The 20,826-nt window shown below is 37.0% G+C and overlaps 1 protein-coding gene across 5 annotated transcripts in view; it reads right to left on the reverse strand.

The window, feature by feature from the left end:
* Nucleotides 1-20,826, reverse strand: part of tenm2a (teneurin transmembrane protein 2a) — a 312,955-nt gene that overhangs the window by 73,029 nt on the left and 219,100 nt on the right. For all 5 annotated transcript variants that reach the window (XM_082177233.1, XM_082177232.1, XM_082177234.1 and 2 more), the window contains one exon: nt 6,445-6,679. In XM_082177233.1, the coding sequence (XP_082033359.1) occupies nt 6,445-6,679 (235 nt within the window). The remainder of the gene's footprint in view (nt 1-6,444; nt 6,680-20,826) is intronic.

A 20,826-nucleotide genomic window follows, 5' to 3' on the forward strand; every position in this document is an offset into this window, starting at 1 on the left:
CAAAGAGTTCATGGACCTGTGAATGTGTGCACAGCATATCACACAACTCAAATTGAATCTCTGATATCTGCACAAACAAACAAATCAAATTCTCTCATGGCTAACGGACCCAAGCTGCACTTTAAGAAGTTGACACAGGACCCTGCTACAAACACACTCGAAACCAAACACCAGCCAGGCCGTAACGACAATGCACACCTCCAAAAACATCCCCTATGCCGTGCATATGAAAGCGCTGCTCCTCTTTGGTTCAATTGTGATAGTGCGACCTGCTTGGAAAACTTATTTGAGTGTGCACGAGTCTGTATGGAAGGGGAAGAGAGCAGCTTGCGAGCCCTGAGATGAGAGTAAAATTGAAGCAGGCATCAGCTGGTGAAGAGGCCTTACTCTATGATTGGAAATAAGCCTTCACAGGACCGGGCCATCTACAGTCATTTATGCTGCCGAAAACCGATTCCACCCTCCTTCTTGTTTTCCGATCTCTCTCTCTCTCTCTCTCTCTCTCTCTCTCTCTCTCTCTCTCTCTTGCGTCGAAGCAATCTCTTGGATCCTCCCCCTTTCCCCTCAGCTTGTCTCTCTCCCTTCCTCTACCTGTCTGACAACTGCATACTTTGGCAATCAATCTTCCGGTGCTGGCAGCTGTGCAGGCACCTCTCAGAGAAAGGTTTGGTTTTCTTATTTAGCAGGAAAGGCCTGACCTATAAAATAACATAATTTACATAGAGAACACACACACAGAGCTGTGTGTTCCTCTCTAAATGGCTCAAGGTGTTAATCTGCACGTGGAATATTCAGGGTAATCAATCTAAACCCTTATAAAAGTCACCCACATAAACAGAAACAGGCATGACCTCCAATTCCAAGAAAGAAAGAACAAATATTCTTTGCTTTTAAATGTCATGTTACTCAATGAAGACCATCCGGATGGCCACACAGAGATAATCTTCATTAGCATCAAGTCATAAACTGATGTGAGAGATTAATGTTAAATGTAGTTGTTTATTGTTAGAAATGTATAGGTGTCTTCTCATCACAGTCTTCTCATCACAACGTCTTAGTTATGAGCAGTGGATTTGTCTATATTCATTTGAATGAAAATGCCCTTTGGAAAAATAGCCAATAATCAATTTAGAAAAAGTTAAAGCCAAGCAAAGCTAAAAGTTTATTTGTTTTCTATTGGATGGATAGATGATGCCTGCCCACCTTTAGCCACACAAAGAGACAGAAAAAAGGATGATAAAGCGGAAAAAATAGTGACTAGGAGACATGTACTGAAGGGAAAATGAACCATTCATCCTATGGGAGCTCATGTCATTCCCATCTTTGAGCTGACATACAGTACATTGCACCATGCACCGCAAGCAAATTAACTTATTTGTCAACAAAAAAGTGACTAGAATAGTGACGACCCAAAACTCTTCCGATCATGGCCTTACAGGAGGCTGCTGTTGCATCACAGGGCTGGAGATTTTCCTCCAAACTTTCTCTCTTTGTGTGGATTTTGTCAGTGTTTTTCTCCTGTAGAGGGAGAGGCAGGCAGTGTGTGAAAATGCTCTCTCTGTTAGTGTTGATACAGAAATAAAAATAGGCCTATTAACTTTAGTGTGTCGGCTTATGTAGTGTGACCCAGAGGCGAGAGGAGATGAGCCTCTGCAGACACAGACTCTCCAAGCCTCCATCTCTGCACACTGAAGAACTGTCCATGTGACATTCTGTGCTATTTACACAGCTGAACACATCTCTGATCTATTCAGCTACTTAATGTGCTGGATCCCATTTTAAGCACAATATGGCAGCTAGTTTTTTTTATTAAACATTTGTTTTCATTTTCAAATTACCTTTTACTTTATTTTCAAAGAAAGTTAGGAGACCTTCAGAGATAAAACAGCTGAGAGCCTGAATGGGGCATCAACATTAAACAGGCCATTTCCACTATCTACTGTACTACAAAATTAAACTGGGAGTTTTATGCAGTATTATTTTACAGAATAGATAAGTAATAATAATAATAATAATTAAAATCTCAGGATAAAATACATACATAACACAATTATAATTTGTAATATCTAAATTATAGTTTTAAGTTTAAACGGTAACACTTTACAATAAGGTTTCATAGTTAACATTATTTAACTGTTTTAATTAACATGAAACATATCAATGAACAACACTTTATGACTACAGCATTTATTAATCTCAGTTAATGTTAACTTAAGCATTTACTACTACATTATTAAAATAAAAATTAGTATTTGTTAACGTTAGTTAATGCACTGTTAATAAACATGAACAAACAATGAACACATTTATTTTTTATTAATATAATATTAACAAAGATTAACAAATACATAAACAAATGTATTGCTCATATATAGTTAGTTCATGTTAGTTAATACATTAACTAATGTTAATGAATGAAACCTTATTGTAAAGTGTTACCATTTAAACTCAAAATTGAATTACTTTAATTAGTAATATAGGGATGCTAAATTTGATATTTAATGTCTATTCTAGAAATATACACATCATTTTATATTTTTACTTCATTCTCAAGACAAAATACCTTTAAATGTTATTATCAAAAAATAGTTTATTCTTTTATTAAAATTTTGTTTAACCAAAAAAGTGTAAGTGTATTAAAAATATTAATATATATTGGGTACAGTGGGTAAATAATGACAGAATTTTCATTTTGGGGTGAACTATTTCTTTAACTCATTGATAAAACATATATACAGTAAAAGACTGTGTCCATGTGGATCACTGTCTCTGCGGTTAACACTTAAAATTGAAATGGACAGGCACTTGCATGATTCCACTCAGAAGGCCCACACACTCGCCTGTTGCCCATGAATGTGTGTGATGCTGGGCAATGCCAGCACAGATCCTGGGTGGTCTGCTGGTGCTCCAATCTGTACTCGTGAGTTCTCTCGCCACACTTCAAAGCCTCCACAAATGCAATGAGTAATGCAGTTAATAAATGTGAATATATTGGAAATGAGTTTGTGAATTGCACGTGCATGTGTGTGACAGGTGGCCCATCTGCATTGACAGAACCCCAATTAAAAAGCTGCAGTGATAGGGGTGGGGCCTGCTAGCAGGGGAACGGGGAGAGGGGCCAGAGTTTGGGCCGGCTTCCTGGCTTAGTGAGGTTTGGATTGGTGTGGGGAGTGTGGTTCTGTCTCAGCAGATGGCAGGCTTAGTGCTGCTGGGTAGTCCTGATGGCTTCAGTACAGGAGCCCATTCTAACACACCTGAACATTCATGATTCAATGCCGAATGCCGGCCCTTCATTTTAAGATCGCTTCATAATTTTGTGTGCAAATGAGGAAAGATTGTGTGACAATTATCCAGTGCCAGTTAGCTGTCTAAATATTACCCAGGCATAAAGCCGATAGATATTACACACATTGGCAACTTCCAGTGATTTATGACGACAGCGTGGAGAACCGAAGGACAGAATTAAATGCTGGGACCCACTGGAGTTTCCCGACAGGAGTACTTTAAGAAATATCATCATTTGTTACCTGTCAGGGTTAGTGCTGCTTAGCAGAGGTTTAATATGAAACAACAGGCTTTATGGACTGGTTATGGACAAATTAATTTACATTCATTCATTTATGTATTTACATTTATAGTAGTTTATAAAATATATTTTATATTTTAATGATAAATGTGATAAGATGATACTTTATATATATATATATATATATATATATATATATATATATATATATATATATATATATATATATATATAAAATATATTTTATAAAAATGGATAAAAAGATAAAATAAAATGAAATATAATGAAATAAAATAGCAATTTCAGGACTAACCGGTCACCCTAGTAGTGCGGTAAGATTACATTTATTTGATGGAATCATAACATTTATTTGAATGAATAAGTCTATCAAGAGAGAGATGAGCATGTGAATTACCTGCATCTGTGCAGCACTCTCTACTAGCAATGAAGCCATGAGTTTAATTACTTCAAATACAGCAACATATACCACCTCATTGCTGAGTAATATAATGTAGCAGTTCAGTAGCGAAGCTAATTTATTCATAAAAGTTGCGGGCCAGTGTTGACAAGTTTCTGTGCTCCTAAATGTTTCCATGTTTCTGAATATATAAAATACATGTATAATGAGATATATTATGAGATGTAGCATTAATAACATTTCTGGGAAATGTGAAAACTGATTAAATTACACTAATTGTATTTATTTCATGAACAAGCTAGAAACATGACATGAAATAAAGCACATGAGCATAAACTATATGAAATAAATAATCTCATCTTAATTATAAACTTTCTAAAGAATTTTTAATGTCAGGATCAAGAACTAAAAAATAACTAGATTTGCTAAACTGAAATTACATTCTAGTGCAGTCCGTAGCTCTTTATCTCTCTTTCCACTGGAAACTCTTCATGTAGACCCCGGGTTTTCAACCTTCAGGGGGTCCCCGAGGGTACTCCAGGGGTTCCATGCCGAAAATAAATAAAATATAAAGAGCTTAAATTTTCATGGCATTTCTATTAACACATTACTAAATAAAGACGTATTTGCATTTTATAATAAGTTTAATGTTCTTAATGAAGGTTATAAAGTGTTTCAGAGAATATTTACATTTTAATACTGGGAGTCTCTATTTTGGCTGGGAGTCTGGCTTTGGGGGCCTTTGGATCTGTAAAGATTGAAAACCCCTGACGTAGACCACAAAACGTCTGCTGGGTAAATTCTGATGAGGAAGGTGCCGGTGGGCGTGTCCACAATCACCAACACAAAGAAACCAATCAAACCCAGCAGACAATTAATGCTGGAGGTCACGGGCAAACTGTCAATATATGTGTGCGTATACAGACCTTGAACTGAACAAAACCTTGCCACTATCCAATCCTGTACACAACGGCCCCAGGAGTCCCAAAAGCATTCATGTCTGAGTGCTGGATGGCCCATGCTGACATACAGGACAGCCTATCAGCTCTGCTTTAATTACAGCCAGTCAGGAACCTGCACTTCCAACAGGCCTGAGACCTGTCCTTGTGAATTAAACATGCAGCCCAGCCTCATGAATAGAACATGCAGGTATGCTTCCTCTCTGATCTGGGAACAGAGGAGGTGACCCTCTGCCCAGCAGGAGAAAGATACAGAGAAGAAAATAAAAAATGATATATATATATATATATATATATATATATATATATAGAGAGAGAGAGAGAGAGAGAGAGAGAGAGAGAGAGAGAGAGAGAGAGAGAGAGAGAGAGAGTGTGTGTGTGTGTGTGTGTGTGTGTGTGTGTGTGTGTGTGTGTGTGTGTGTGTGTGTGTGTGTGTGTGTAAAAGCTGAGCCACAGGGGTGAGTGTGTGTGTACGCATGAGAGACAGAGCATTTGTATTTGAGGGAACTATGAATACTAATACCTCTAAAAGCTGTGCATGCATAACACAGTGTATGTTTGTGATCTGTAAGCACACAGTACTCTGTCTGTTTGAAAACTTACTGAGCACTAAAGTCACATAACTATAATGCTATATATTCTGTAAGAACATAATTAAGGACAGATTAAATGGATTAAAAAAAATGACAGTAAACACATTCATAATGTTACAAAAGATTTCGGTGTCAAATAAATGCTGTTCTTTAAACTTTCTGTTTCTCAACGAAAAATATTCTTCAAGCAGCAAAAAACTGTTTTGTGTGTCTGTGTGTGTGTGTGTGTGTGTGTGTGTGGTGTACTGGTTTGACCTACATTATGAGGTCCTTATATTGTGGTGCATATACAGGTTTAAGACCCCCTACATTATGAGGACACGCTGATGTATTGTTACTATATATATTATATATTATTTTATAATTTTATAATATAATTTTATAATTAAATAAATAAATGAAGAATAAGGCATTGTTTTCAAATTAGTTTCTGTATTTGAAAATAATAAAAGATTAACCTATTATTTCTGTAATTTTATAATATTACAGAATTATTAGCAGAAATAGGTAAAAACAAATATATATTTTATGCCTAAATTGCTTCCACCCAACTAATAACACTCCTAGATTTTAATAAAAAATACTTATTTGGATTGAGACAGTATTTCTGTCACATCGTACTCAATAATCTTGCGCCCCGGGGGGCAGAACGAGATTGTTTTGTCAGAATTAGGATATAACCTGCTATTTAAAGTCTCTTTTCTGCAAGACATGTCTCTAACCACAGTGTTTTTCACTGTGTGACGGTAAAGTTTCCTGAATGCAAAACTGTCAATTATTTCTATTTCTAAAACAGTTAGATCTGGTTCTCCAATCTGACAGGAAATTACATTTTAACAGTGCTGATAAAAAGGAATCAAATACTTATGTGGTGTCTAAAATGTAAGTTAATCATTGTTCATTTCTTTGTTTATACAGATTTGTTGTGTGCAAAAAGTGGCCACTGACCTGGTCTCCAATGGGACGTTGCTGTTGAGCACCCAGCTGTCCTGCAGCTGCACTGACTCTGGTGTGGTGGGCCCGTCACCCGGGGCGGACGAAGGGGCGTGGATGGGGTTGCGTCGGCCACTCAGCGTGTTGCGGTTGAGGGAGTTGGCAGAGGACTGGTGGTGCGATAGCGTCTGGTGGTTGTGCGGTGGAGGGATGGGCGGCCGCAGGGTCTGGCTGTGATGGTTTGGAGCTCCTGGGGAAAAAAATATTGAAAAACCCTTTTATCAGGCTGTCAATCAATTATCAATTGGCATTGTCAAAAACTGTGTTAAGCGATGCAGGAAATGCAAACGGAATAAATAACAGCAGTGTGAGGGTGAAGTGCAATCAGAATAAACATCAAATCAGGGACGAAAGGACGCTCTCTGTGATGACAGCCTGCCAAAGCTGTTTGTGTTGTTATTCTTTCTTTCCAAATTCGCATTCCGTGGCGGCAGGAAGCCCCTAAAACACTCAACCACCCAGCTTGTTAAGACACTTGTCAGACAGGAAACTCCTGTCTTCACTTTTTAAGCTGTGCCAGCGTTGCTGGATGCTGCGTTTTTGAACCTCATGAAGCAGCATTAATTGACATTGTTTGGCTCAGTGTAATCCTTAATGCAGCCTGAATTCAAAGCATGAATCTGCAGGAAGCACCGGCTCTGACTCTTTTACCGTGAAACACTTTGTACCTGGACACGACTGCGGTGCGGAGGCTGTTCACTTCAGGGCTGCTTTTGTAAGAGGTAACCTGCGGTGCTTGGGAATTGTCTAGCATATCATTTTAAAACAAAAAGAAAACAAATCTCTCTATCATTTTACATTTATAACTCTTGTCTATCAGAGGAAAGAGAGAGCGGGGAGGAGGTGGCGGCCAGACAAGAAGCATCAAACAAGCTCCTAATAATGTTTTCCCATGAAACACGGAGTAATGCAATAAAGATGAACCTCCCAATCTAAGTTTTCTTTTCACCAACACCCAAAACCATTTCCATTTTCTCAGGTTGCCCATCTCATGCTTGTTGATCCATGACAGTTGCCTGAAAGCGAGTCCCATAGCCTGATCTCCTGTCTATGGCTGTCAGGAGTCTGATCAGTATGAGCAGATAGGCTAAAATAATAATGAAGAGCCTCACATGCTTACTAAAAGTGCTGTGGCTGGTACTGGAAGGTAATACTATGGTATTTTAATATGGAAATCAAAGTATTATGGTACTTTCCATGAATACCATGGTCCATATAAAGAACTGTCACTGAAAAAAAAATAACCTTACATTAGTTATTTTATATATATATTTATATTTATATTGTAAAATAGAGACTACTGTCTTTATGTTGTTTCTACATTTATTTGGAGATTAAATGTTAACATTTAATCTCCAAATAAATGTAGAAACAACATAAAGACAGTAGTCTATATTTTATTTTTATTTTATTAAAGAAGGCATCACCGATACCAATACTTTTAATTTAAGTTAATCTTCACATAAACCCATTATAATAATTGTCACATTTACCTGTGCCCTTCAATATTTCAGGGCTCAATTTTTTTCTATTCTATCTAGCACAAAAAAATATTGTTGTAATATAATATTGTAATATAATAATATTGTAAAGTTATCGAACACTTCACAGTCTTCACTGCATAAATTATAAATTAAATATAGATTAATCCTTATTAAAGCTAAAAAAAGTTATTCAGTCAAGAGCAGTGAGTGATTTTCTCTTTTTCTTTTGTTCTTCGATTATCAAGCAGCGAGTTTATTAGGCTGCTGTCACTTTAAGACCTGCAGCACATGACGTGTATCCCATTTTCTCACAACTCTTTATGTTCATTTAAGACTTCATTTAACTCATTTAAGACTCATTTAAGACTGTGTTTGCGAGGATACTCAACAAAACGGGCATTTTGGCATAATTTTGGTGTGTTTGGCGCGCCAGTACTGCACTGTGTGTTATCGCGCTTGAATGGTTTAAAAGCATTTGCATGTATAAGAGCATGGTCATATAATGTAATGTTAGCCAAAGGATGATGGGGGAAAAAAGATGCTGCGTTAATTGCGTTATATATTTGAAAAAATGTATTGTGTGCGTTAACATGTTAATTTTGATAGCCCTAATAAAAAAACTTTTAAATCACTTTCCAAGCCTTGAGTTTAATTTTGAACAAAATAATTAATAAATATAATTGCTCACTCTCAAATCTAAATAAACTGCCCTTTAGCTATGCAATGAGATTAATTTCCTATTTTGTACACAGACAAGAGATTTGTAGCAAGCTCCTATTCATCAATGATGTAGCCAAAGACTTTTGCATTTTCTGTCGGCTTGACCCCTGTTTAAATCTGCGACGGTGAAAAAAAGCCTCTCGCGCTCTCTCTCTCTCCTCTTATCCTCTTCTTCTCTTTTTTAATACAAGAACATGAATGTGCCAAGGACTATGAGAGAAGGATGTGTATGTGTGGGGGATTCAATTCATGAACGAAGTAGAACAGATCAAGTAAGTGTGAGTGTGCGTGTGTGCGTGTGTGTGTGTGTGTGTGTGTGTGTGTGTGTGTGTGTGTGTGTGTGTGTGTGTGTGTGTGTGCATGAGTAGAGTGGATCAGTGCTGGCCTGGCCATGTAATCTGCTGTTTCTCGCTGTATTACAATGGCAACAGTGCTGGATCAAACATGGAATAAGCGTAAAGCTGATCCCTGAGTGCTGGGAATTGGGAGTGATCCTGGCGCACAGGCACAGTGGGGTGGGTGATGGGGTCTGACCCCCTGTCTAAAGATCATGCAGGACTGATCTGAGCTCAGTGGCCCTGTGGCTCTATCCGGGGGTGATGCTCTGATGACCCAAACTCAGATCTGTCATCAGTGAGCAAAATATATTGTGAAATATATGAAATATATTGTGAAAAATATCTCTTAAGAAGAGATTTACTTATACGTATGTTGATAGTCAGGTAATTTAACAGATTTTATACACTGGCAGCTCAGCAACAAGTATAATAATTATGTATTTTTAGAACTGAATAAATTTACTTTGATATAAAATTTACCTACCATTTAAAAAACATACTCTGACATGAGAAAAATTCATACAAAACACATGGTGGTCACTTTATCGTAACGTGTTAAAATTTTTACTTTCTAGATTAAGGGGGCGACACAACTTACCCACTGACACATCTTACCCCACTGTCTCCTACATTCTGTTTATTCCAGATCTGCAGAATATAACTATGAAAGTGATTCTGCAGTGCTAAGGTGAAGTAAAGTTTAGGCCCTGTCTCTCATTAGCTCTATATGGTGTTTGTTTGTAACACTATGCATGGCTGTCTGAGGCCACAAGATGAATGCCTCCTCTTCTCTAGAGGCATGATTCCTGTGGCTGTAGTAAAAGTCCTCGTCAGCATGCTGCTATAACAGTGAATGTGGGAGACGTGGCCTGATTTTGGTCCCAGGTGCAGGGTGAGGGAGGGCAGTGTACAGATGTTCAATGTGGAGGGAGGGGGGTGACCCCTTAACCTGAGAGAGACATTTAGCATCTGCCAATATACACTCAAACACTCTCCTGAGGATGTGTACACAAACCCACGGTCAAACACATGCATAAATATGCATGCGTAAAAACATTTAAGGACAGCAAAATAATTAAAACTCAGAATGTCTGTTGGGTAGTAGCTCGGAAATGTTAACCTAACTACATAACAGTAGCTCAGTTGCTTTTCATAGACACATACACTACCGTTCAGTTTGGGGTCAGTATGTTTTTTTTTTTATGTAAAAAAGCCTCTTATGCACACCAAGGCTGTATTTATTTAATAAAAAAATACAGTAAAAACTAGGGGTGTAACGATTCATCAACTATCGATGTATCGATTTATATTCCTACGATCCAACTACATCGATCTGTGCTCGGCAAGTTGGCCTTCCGGACGACATATATCGATCTAACATCGTTTTAAAAGGTAATGAATCGATTGTATCGATACTAGGAAATAACGCATTGGATTTAAGCACGTCATACTTTATATGGATGTTTTTTCTTAGCACTTTTAATGATAAAGGCGTTAAACGTTACTCGATTCAGTCTGCCTATCTGTGACGTGATCGCCATGCGTGACGCGGCAGCAGCAGCGCGACAACATGCAGCGCAAACTTAACTTAACAGAAAAACGGACTTTCCGGTCCTCTCAGCCGCTATACTGCAGTAGCGCGCACTCTTCAACTGCACGCGCAAATGCGCCAGCGCGCGCTGTATCACTTCACTAAAGCGCAAAAGACATACGAGAATGCAACGTCGTAAATTAGTAAGTTAAGAAATAAAAGTAAAATACCAATAAATATTGGTACGTCATGTGTGTTGCTATTTATCAGGAGCAGTTTCCATGTTTCTTTACCAGTTCTTCTAAGTATTGTGTATCACCATGGTAGCCAGTTAGAACTGTTGTTTGTTTCCATAACAAAATGCCACTTACTGGTTATTTTGTATATTTTTATATGACTGTGGTGGCTTATACCAAGATTGTATTAACAAAAACTAGTTTGGGATTGCTATATAATAGCTAAACCTCGCAGTGCCTATTGTTTATCAGTATTTGACATATTCTTAAAAGAAAAAATTTTTTAGGTTAAGTAAAGGGGGCCAGAACTTGTGTGTCAACAATTTTTGTGTAAACAAATGTATTATAATAGGCCTATATAATTCCTAAAAAGGTGGGTCGCAGCTTGATGACCATGGGGAAATGTGGGTCCCATGGCCAAACTATTCAAAACATCATTCAATGTTGTGATAATCGTAATTAATAATCACAATTACAAATTCAAGGGAATAATCGACAGTTATAATTTTTGTCATAATCGTGCAGTCCTACTTTATTCAAAATGTGAATGCATTTGACATTAATTGTTTACTTGTTTGTTCCATAATTAATTGATACCTGATTCCCTTACAAGAATCGTTTTGAATCGTATCGTTCTGAATGAACCAATATCGTCCTTGAATCGTATCGACAATCACGAATCGCGATACGAATCGAATCGTTGTTAAAACGAATCGTTACACCCCTAGTAAAAACAGCAACATTCTGAAATATTACAATTTAAACTGTTTTTAATATATTTTAAAATGTAATTTATTAGTGTGATATGAATATCCAGACACATTACTCCAGTCTTCAGTGTCACACGATCCATCAGAAATCATTCTAATATGCTGATTTGGTGCTCGAGAAACATTTATTTTAAAGGTATAGCGGAGGATGTTTTACTTCCTGGTGGGTAGTCTAAACTATTGGTCCTCCTAATTGTCAATCATTCTGGTGAATCAATCAAACTTTTCAAAAAGTGGAGAGGGCGGGTCTTATCTAAAATTTGGAAAGATCCTCCGCTATACCTTTAATTATCAATGTTGCAAACAGTTATGCTGCTTACATTTTTATGGATGTTTTATACATTTTTTTCAGGATTGTATAATGAATAGAAAGTTCAAAAGAGCAGTGTTTGTTTGAAATAGAAAACTTTTGAATGAAAGTGTAGTAAGTGTACACAACAGAACTTTTCACTGTCTTATCCAGCATCTCTAAAGATAATTAAAGTGAATGTTATCACAGGTAATATAATTATCCTTACTCGACAAATGAAAGTCAATGTATCGAGTTTGCTCATCTGATTGTTTACTTTGACAAACCATTAAAAAACAGCACTATACTAAACAAGACAAATTATGGCTCAAACCACTCCTATTGTCAAAAGGACATTTTTATGAATCACAGATGAGATATCACGCACAAGCTAAATAGAGCTCCTGCTTGTGTCAGTCCATTTTTTCCCTTCAAATATTCAAGGTTAAATAACAGCATCTATTTCCCTCATTCTTCACAAATGCCTTTGTGCTTATTGCTGCACAACCAGCTTAAAAAAAAAAGAGAGAAATATTTGTTTGCACATTGCTTGAGAAAACAACAAATGCAAGTCACTTGTGGTTGAGGTGAAATGCTGTAGGCTCCCCCGTCAGCCCTTCCTGGACTGATGAAAAGGTTGATTTCATATTCATGAAGAAGCATTCTTCATTCGTAAACCTCTGCACGCATCATCAACTTTTATCCCGCGTCGACTCTGAAATGGCTGTGTAGAGGCTCTGTGTGTGTGAGGGGAAAAACTCACACCCGCAGCGCACAGTAATCGCTGTCCTTTTCACTCTCGATGTCTCCTTTACTGTAGGACACTGACAGAGTTACACGCTTATTTTAGGAATGACTAATTGAAGCTTTACTTTAGAGGATAATCGAGGTTCTTTGTCCATGAATGTTTTATAAAACGAATTGATTCCTATTATAAACAGATTGACTTTTGCACATTAATTATTCTTAAATACGAGAGCGTACTTTTTCTCAGATGCTTAACAATACAACTGAAATGTCTGCACAAACGATCAGTCAGTCATGCACCAAGGATACATTCAAGGATAAAGCTAAAGCCCAATTCCTCTTTTTGGCTACAGTTAAACCAACAACAGCTGACACGCGCCAACACAAATTGAAATAAACCGCTGGACATAAGTGGCAGAAACCTCAGGAAATAACAGGAGTGAAAACATAAACGTCAATTTGGGATGATATAAGAGATCGGAGAGAGGCCCTGGACCACAGGCTTGTGTTTGCATGTGAATAAATAAAAGTGTGTAATTAGGAAAAAGCCACTTAGACCCCCTACTCTTATATCCCAATGCAACCACCCCCTCCCACCATTTTCACTGATAAGGTGTTTTTTTTCTCGCCATGGAGAGTGCCAAGATTCAAGGCAGATTACAGTGAGGCTATGTAATATACAGCACACCCCAGCTCAAGGCCCATCAAATAGAGCTGCCTGCTCCCATGCTGTACATGACAGCAATAAAATGGAATATGAAAGTCATTTAAAAAAATAATCACACAGAAAGAGTTTTGCATACATTTTATAATCAAAAGGTCAAGGTTTGGCTGGTTGGCAGGGTCCAGTTAGCCCCTGCTAATAGATGCGAGAAGTACATCATCTGACTACAAAAAGCATTTTTTGATGGAATATAATTGATTTTTATTTTCTTCAGATGTTTTTCAGTTTAATAGTGCCTGATTTGTTTTTACAGAGCTCTGTAAAATATGTGAAATGGACATTTAAATAATCAAATATAAAAAGATGCTTATATAACTATATGATATAAAAATACATAATATAAAACCAAATTTATACACTCAAAGAAATCTTGAATTAGTTTCTAAGTTAGATTATTATATATTTTTTCTACTCAATATAATGTTCTGTTAAATGTATTATTTATTTATTCATTTTGTTTTTAATAAATTTTTTATTTACTTATATCTACTTTAACCAATTAATAACTAATAATTTTCATTTTAATCATGTTGTATGCATTAATGTATCTAATTCGTTTATTTACTTATTTGAATGTTATTATTAATTATTATTTATTTTAAAATATTTTATTATTATAATTTAAAAATTTTTTTTTTTTACTTTTCCACGTATCCATGTCACTCCCTTACGGACACCTGGGGATCCCCGGACCCCAGTTTGAAACATCACTGCCATATGAATAGTTATTTTAAACAATACATTTTAGTTGCAAATAAATACTGTTGCACTATTTCCACACTCAACATTCCAGCGAACATCTGATATGACAACATCATTAATAGCAACTCCTAGTAAACAGAATAACAAAAAATTCAGGTAACGATGAGCCAATCAATAGACACATAATTTATAAAGGAAGAAATTGTTTCCTTCTAAATGCACCAAAAAAAAAAAACAAAAAAAAAAACACATTAAACTTTTACTCACACACAAAAATATGATCTGACAGTTTAAGTAGGCTACATCAAAGCACTGTGTGTGTGTGTGTGTGTGTGTGTGTGTGTGTGTGTGTGTGTGTGTGTGAAAACACTGAAAACATAGTGGAGTTTTGTTTCTGTCTCAATAGCGCAGCGTGGAGTTCATCTAGTTTGACACAGATCCAAACCTACATGGTTCAGCTCGCTCTTACTAAAAGCAGATCCCCACACACAGTCCAGCGTGCCTGAGGTTAGCACTTAAACCCACCCCCTGCTCTTTCTGGGACCGTGCCTGTGCTGGGCAGAGCGAAGCGGAGGCACTGGGCAGGATGGAATTGGCTTTCAGTACACTGCATTAGTTTCACAGTAGTGCTCCGGAGGCCCACTGGCAGCGGGAACAGAAAGCCACCATGTTTGTTTTCCAGGCCCAGCCTCAGTAAAAATGTTTATTGATATTTTCTGTGGTTCAACACAAGAGTCGGATGCTGAGGAAGGATGCCCGCTCAGCAGCCACAGCCAAGAGGAGCAGTAGGCGTCAGGACTTCTGCTTCCTCTCAGAAGCGTAGCCGCTGGCCTAAACAAGTCTAAAGGCCTGTTCACACCAAGGATGATGACAATAATGATAATTATAAAGATGTATTGTAGTTCTAAACATCGTTCTAAATAGCAGAGTCCACCCCTTAACTATATCGATAACGGCACTGAGAAACAATATTGTTGGAATCATTGTCAGACTGATTTTTCCCAGCTGATGAATGATACAAACATTGACAGACAATCAGAATCCATTCCGCTTTAAAGAGCTCATTTAAAGTGGCAGACGACAAACAAAACGTTTCTTTGAACCGGTTCAAACTGATTTGCAAAACATTTGTAAATCAGTTGACCAAAAGAGTGAAGCATATTGGAACCACAATTTGACACAATCTTTGTAACCTAATTGAAAATAAAACAAAAATCACCTAATTTATTTTCAATAAATTAAAAAAACAATTATGCAACAGCACACCCTTAATTACCTGTGCAAAACAGGAAGAAAATTAACTTTTAAATCTGAGTGTCAAGTCTAAACTAAATAGCTTCAACAGTTTCCTCAAAATGATCACTCAAATAATTAAGTGACTGTTTTTTGTGTTAGAAAAAACTGAATCGCTAAATGAATTGACTTCCCTATGCTATTTTTCTTTGCAACCTTTCAGTACATTTCATGCTAATGCATAATGAACAGCTAAAATTAATAAATAATAATACAACTTATGCAACAACACAATCCTTAATTACCACTGCAAAACAGAATAAAATTAGCTTTTTAAAGGCACTGTCAAGTCTACACTAAATTGTTTCCACTGTTTCATCCAACATGATCACTCAAATGAACAGGTTCATTGAATGTAGTGAATCCCTTAAATGAATCCCAGTGTTTTTCCAGTGCATTCTCTTATCCCTCAAAAAGACATTTACTGATACCTGCTCCCTCAGAATGAAGGGACAGCAGCTGGTCTGGAGGTCATGCTGTTGAACTCATGACGTTCTTTCTGAGAGGAGGTTTAATTAAAACACAGCTTGGTCGGTGGTAACAGAAGTAAATCCAAGCTGTGTGCTGGGCTCTGAACGAAACATTTCCCTCACATTCAGTCTCATTGGCCCAATCCCCTCCTGTAATGAGCAATAATAACAGTCTGAGAGAAGAGTCATCAAATCAGCCTGAATATAAACAGGCTTTTGAAACCCCACTCTAAAACCCTCCCACACACAAACATACACGGCCCTCTGTTCTGAATACAAAGGTTTAAATACACTAATACAAAAAAACAAAACAATTATGCAACATCACAACCTTAATTACTACTAAAAACAGCATAACATTAGCTTTAAAGCTGCAGTCCGCAGTTTTTCCTCTTTGTCAGCATCTCTGTTCAAAATCTGCAATTGCAGTTATTAGCGGAATTATCAACTTTATGTGCGTTGTGCCTCGGCATGGCACAGCGTGGATGAATCCAATGTTTTGAGGAGAATGTGTGGCTGTCTGTGACCGACATGACGTCTGAACAAGTAAGTAACATCCACTTTTGTTCTGACCAACTAAGGGGAAAAAAGCATTGCAGTAAATCGCGCCGATTAAATCTATCGATCGCTTATCATATCACGTCAAACCGTGCAAATTATACTTTGTTCGCAAACTGTTAATGTTAACAACATCAGCATTGCGTGAGTACATTTAAAGCCCTCCTGATATTTGTCCTTGTTTTCGCATGGGCCCGGTTGCAGTTTCTTTTTATCTCCGAAGTCTTTCGTGTTTTACAACGGATGAACCTCCAGTTGTCACTGGTGATTGTCGTTTGAACCTTTCTGGATCCGCCATCAAATTGATAAGTTTAATTATATCAAGTGCTGTGAGAAAAGGCTATAAATCTCCACCTCCAACATCCTCACACGCAATATAGCCTACTAGCCAAGACTCCTTCTTTATGTGTACAAATGTGACGTAATGATGAAAAGACATGCTCGAATTTCCCGCGGAAATCCACCAGTACCACTGGAATTAAAAACATTATTACAAGCTTACTATTTTGAATCAAGCTAAAGCAAGCAGATTGTTTTGAACACTGGCTGGTTAGGTACTTGCTCAATGTTTTTTATTTTGGATCATTTTTAACCCAAAAAAGCTACAGACTGCAGCTTTAAGGGGGCATTCAGTCCAATCTAAATTGTTTTAACAGAATTTCTTCAAAACACACATTGATTAAAAATTCATCGCATTAGGATCTACGGCTGATTTCACTGGCAGGAGTATGTGACTTTGGAAACTGCTAAAAATAGCCAGCTGACACTCTCCATTTATAATAAATGGACAGCGATGCAAACACTACTCTCTCTCTCTCTCTCTCTCTCTCTCTCTCTCTCTCTCTCTCACGCGCGCACACACACACACAAGCATGTCTGGTTTACTATCTTTGTGGGGATTCTCCATAGACGTAATAGTTTTTAAACTGTACAAACTGTATATTCTGTCCCCTTACACTGACCCTACCCCTAAACCTACCCATCACAGAAAACTTTCTGTCTTTTTACAAAAAAAAAAAAAAAAAAAACCTCTCATTCTGTATGATTAATAATCTTGTTTCCTCATGGGGTCCCCACAGTTACATGAACATGTATAGTTAAACTCAAAGAAGTGCTATATTGGAAGACATGTTGTCATAGCTTCTTGGTACATAACGGCTACCGTAGTTGCAACACGGATTTTTTAAAAAACGAGGCACTAGAGAGCACTATTCGTTTGAATGCAAAATACAATTTCCCCGCTAGATGGAAGAAATTCCTTCAAAGTGTACCTTTAAAAACTCTTGACTCTTTAAAAGTAGAATCATGAATAGTAATACGATAATGCATAAAAACATGAAACATGAAACTGATCAAAGGTGAAAGTAAAGACATTTATAATTTTGAAATATTTCATTAGCGTATATGTCTAAAAGAAAGTGTTTCCAAATCTTCTATGTCTTCCTTTTTTTTAACATAGAATTCATGTCAGAAAAGGAGGCATTTCGTCAGATTTCTAAGAGATCTCTCTCTAACACAGTCAGGCAGCCAGTCACAGGGTCTCGCTGACAGCTGCAATAGCTCAAGTAATGACTGTGGCACGGTGTGCATGCCACCAGTGTCAGCGCTACCCACTGGCAGAGACACAGTCCAGCTGTGCACGTCGCCCACTGGAGCACAGACCCGCAATAAACTAAGCAGAAATACAGAGATACACTCCATTATCTCAAATTCTGAAGCTTTTATGTATTTAAATACAAAACCAACCATTAATAAATGCACTCGCCAGACACACAACAAGCTCAAAAACATTTACTCAGAGCACTCTTCCTTTTTATAATGTCTCTCAGCCTCGGTACGTTGGGTTACTGGCCAGACATTTCAATTCCTGCACACCAATCACCCTCGACAAGATTGCAGGACATTTAATTGGACTTTGTCTCACGCAAACACACATTTCAATCTCAATCTAACACAGCAAGATGTAAAACACACATATACACTCACTTGTTGAAGCAACATTCTCAGACTTGTACACAAAAATCTAAGCTCAAGGCAACATGATAATAAGGCAATTATTTAGCGCTTTATTTTCAGGCTAATTGCGAGCTTTGAAACTCCTCTCAGCTGAATGTGTCATCAGATCAAGGAAATGCAAACTATATGACAAACTTGTAAAGAATATGAAATAAGAATGATGATTTGCAAGCCTTTAATATTCAAAGTAGTTATTTTTCGAAATGTGATAAAAATAAAAATAAAACACTGCATCACAATGAACGGCATTCGCCAAAGCAAAAAAGTTTTCTCTCACATATAGCTGATTAGAATCTAGAAATGTATAGATATTTGCATCTACATCAAAATTACAGCTTGATTAGAGCATTTATATTCAGGAATTGAATACAGTACTAAATTGTTGAAAGAATAAAATAACTAATAGTTATACTATTATTACCACCATTATCATTATCATCATCATCGCTATTGTTGCTGTTCTGTTGACATATTTACAATACTAATCACAGATTACATTCTTTGATTCTGATGGGAAAAAAAAATCTTTCTTATTTTGCTGTTTCTTTTCAGCAAATGCAAATTTGATGGCAGCTCAGAAGGAAAAGCAAGACTACTAACAGGCTCAATAAAATGATTAGTGGTCACCTTGTCTGCACCGAAAGACACTATGATTTCCCCTCTTGTATTTTTGATCTTCTCTCATCCATAATCCTTCTGGTGCGTCGGTCTAGAGCCGTTGTGCTGGCAGTGTTGGAGTGAATTTATTTACAGCGTGGTTAGTCTGCAAATGATTGATGTTGCTGCAGCAAACAGTAAACCAATTAGAGGCATGATGTAATGTCATTTTAAAAGGTTTATAATCGCGTTGCTCCTGAACTTGGGCCTCTGATCAGACGTAATAAAGATTTATAGCAGATCAAAGGAGAGGCTAATGCCATTAACAATAGATTATATTCCAGCAGAAATTACATTAACAACTTTTTTTTTCTCCTCTCCGCTAAATATATCCCCTGGATTGCAGATTTGGACGCGGGGCAAAGTTTGGAGGACTGTGCAGCGTACGGAGCATTAATTACTCTGCATGAGAGCAGCTGTACCAGGATGACTCAGACATACATTCTGTTCAGTCTGAGCTGTGATATAGTGATGCATAGTGAGGTTCTACACAACCTGAGAAAGTCTAATTAGTCACCATAACATAAATCAGTGCTTCATATTTAATGCCCTTGTAGGAAACTAATGCTGTTTGATATCATATCCATTTGTTTTCACCTTGAGCTTCACTAGTCATAAATAGCATATATTCCTATAATAAACGACCTTTTTAGGGACAACAACCAACACTATGTCCTAACCAGGCGCAACATGACAAAATGACAAACGATAAACCCCATCTCTCCTACGTTATGGGACATTCACACAGGCAGGCAAACAGCAAAAATATTTTTTCTTTATTTTTCCTGCTTTTCCGAGTTACGTCAGTTTAGTGTTTTTTGTTTTGTTTTTTGGATTGTGAACCAGGAAACAAACACATGAAATTGAATTTTTACAAGCCAGATGCATTTATTTTTTATTTATCTGCTTATTAATATATTTATTAATACTCTAAATTATCTTTCTTTACATTACGTTTTCACTTGACTAATTTTGTTCAGTGCTTTTGTCATTTTTTCATATATATATATATTTAGTTAAATTTTAGATTTAGTAATTTTAGTACTTCAAATACTTTAATTTTCTCGTAATATACATTGCACATCACCTCATTTCTTAAAGAGTCTGAAAACAGTTTGTTAGAAGATTCAGTTTCTCTAAACCTCTCCTCTCCAAGAGCTTACTCTGCTCTGATTGGTCAGATGGCCCAACCTGTTGTGATTGGTGGTGGTCTATTATTTACAGCATGTTGGAAATGAAACGTCCATTACAATATCTGAATTTCAGCTCCAGAACTTCCTCAGGACAAGGGAGGAAGTATCAATTTTTGTATCAATTCCAGCCCAAGTCCTCTGGTCCTTTTGAAGTGCATGCAAAGTGGATTCACAGCACTGAAAACAGCGTATTTTTTGACATTTTGACAATACGAACCAAACTCTACCAGGTCTCAGCTACAACTATAGCGTTTGAGGGTGGGTCTAAGTAGACATTGTTCACGGGCAGCCAATAAAGACCATAGGCTGGCATTATGCAAATGTATTACATTGTTACATAGGTATGTAACAGGAAGGGAGACTGCTGACGACTTGATTCGGCAGTTCAGAATCGCTTATTTCTTTAGGAGGCAAACACTTTATTTTTAGTGCACTTTGATCTTTAAAACTTTGCAGACATTTTACATTCACAATCAGCTATATTACACACTGCATGAAAGGTATTATATATATAAAAGCATAATCAGGCACTTTTAACAATAACAACCCTGTTACTATGACCATATATGCTATTTTATCCATTGTGGTAGCCAGCAAAAGTGATTGAAT

This window comes from Leuciscus leuciscus (assembly GCF_965113295.1).
Source record: "Leuciscus leuciscus genome assembly, chromosome: 8".
Lineage (NCBI taxonomy): Eukaryota > Metazoa > Chordata > Actinopteri > Cypriniformes > Leuciscidae > Leuciscus > Leuciscus leuciscus.